Raw genomic sequence first — 1,266 nt, 5'->3', positions numbered from 1 at the left:
AAGGAGAGAAACTTCAGATCAAGGAAGAGCGTACTAGTGAATGGTGGTTAGCAAGATCATTAGATACTGATCAAGAGGGAATTGTTAATATTATTGATATTAAAAAAGATGAAGAGAGTGAACTGTCAACATTGGAATCACTTGAACTATTTCATTATGCAATGACAGAAAATGTTGACATACCTAAAATCAAGGAAATTAAGACGAGGAGCAACGTTGAGAGAGCAAGTCTCTTTTTATCATTAATTAAACAAGATTCAGTTCTGCTAGATCAACTTAGAAAAAAAGAACATGGTAAGATATATTTATATGTACTAATAATTATAATTATCTATGCATTCACGAAAACCTAAAGCAATTAGGTGGTATGATGATGGTGTTCAACTGACCTCTCCATCTTTAATACAATGTCAAGAAGTAGTTTCTCTATTAACAAGCAATCATCGTAGCATAAGGATAATCAAATCATCTCCTGACGTTGTGTGTGATCTGTTGCCAGTTTTATTAGAAAATGAAAATATGAGATCCTTGACAATACGTGACACTCAACTAACACAGGACTGCATTTCATCCTTGTGTAACTTACTGGCTAATAATAAATCGCTAGAAGATTTATATCTTTGTAACTGTTCCATTGATGACAAAGCAGTTACCGATGTTATAACTGTATTGCTACAAAATAATACACTTAAAGAATTAAGCTTCCAGAAAAATACTCTTGTTACCTCTGCTATTTCACAGAATCTTTCTGAACTAATCAAGAATTTAATATTAGAAGTATTAGATCTAGCAGGTACTTCAATATCGTCTGATGGAATATTGCTAATTCTTCAATCGTTATTAGTTAATACGAAAATGAAGCTCTATCTACATATTGACGACAAAGACGTATGCACAGAATATTGTGACTATAATATCATAAAAGATAGAGTGTTTTTCTATTAACAAAGAACTTTAATGCTGACATTAATTAGACATTATTAGATCATGCAAGTGTAATGCAATTGTGTACAAGGATATATGCAGCAAAAACTTTTGTGGTTTGGTGGTTGCCATGGGGTCTATTCATGGTTTATATTTTTGTGGATCATCAGTGAAGCTTCCATGCCTCTCATTAATCTGCAAATAATTCGTGGTTTTTAATTTTGTGGTGTCATTCCAAACCACAAAAACCACAAAATTTTTTGGCCAAGAAACTTTCCAGCTATTATGGTATTCAACTGCAGCCACTTGTACTGTCACTTAAAATTCTAAATAATAATAATA

General features: G+C 32.1%; 1 protein-coding gene across 1 annotated transcript; it reads left to right on the top strand.

Annotated features, from left to right (window-relative positions):
• Nucleotides 1-11: 11 nt before the first annotated feature.
• On the top strand, nucleotides 12-1,017 carry LOC109592920 (protein NLRC3-like). Its single transcript, XM_020008228.1, has 2 exons — nucleotides 12-294; nucleotides 356-1,017. The coding sequence occupies exons 1-2, from the start codon at nucleotides 162-164 to the stop codon at nucleotides 943-945; spliced, it is 723 nt and encodes a 240-aa protein (XP_019863787.1). The 5' UTR covers nucleotides 12-161; the 3' UTR covers nucleotides 946-1,017.
• Nucleotides 1,018-1,266: the final 249 nt, after the last annotated feature.

The sequence above is a fragment of the Amphimedon queenslandica genome, unplaced genomic scaffold, assembly GCF_000090795.2.
Source record: "Amphimedon queenslandica unplaced genomic scaffold, v1.1 AMPQUscaffold_3481_Cont24526, whole genome shotgun sequence".
NCBI classification, from domain to species: domain Eukaryota; kingdom Metazoa; phylum Porifera; class Demospongiae; order Haplosclerida; family Niphatidae; genus Amphimedon; species Amphimedon queenslandica.
The sequence above is the reverse complement of the archived record's forward strand: the minus strand, read 5'-3'. Positions and strand labels throughout refer to the sequence as shown.

Coding starts and splice junctions, on each gene's coding strand:
- LOC109592920 (XM_020008228.1), top strand. CDS start 162: ATGACAGAAAATGTTGACATACCTAAAATCAAGGAAATTAAGACGAGG. Junction 295..355: donor ACTTAGAAAAAAAGAACATG/GTAAGATATATT, acceptor GAAAACCTAAAG/CAATTAGGTGGTATGATGAT.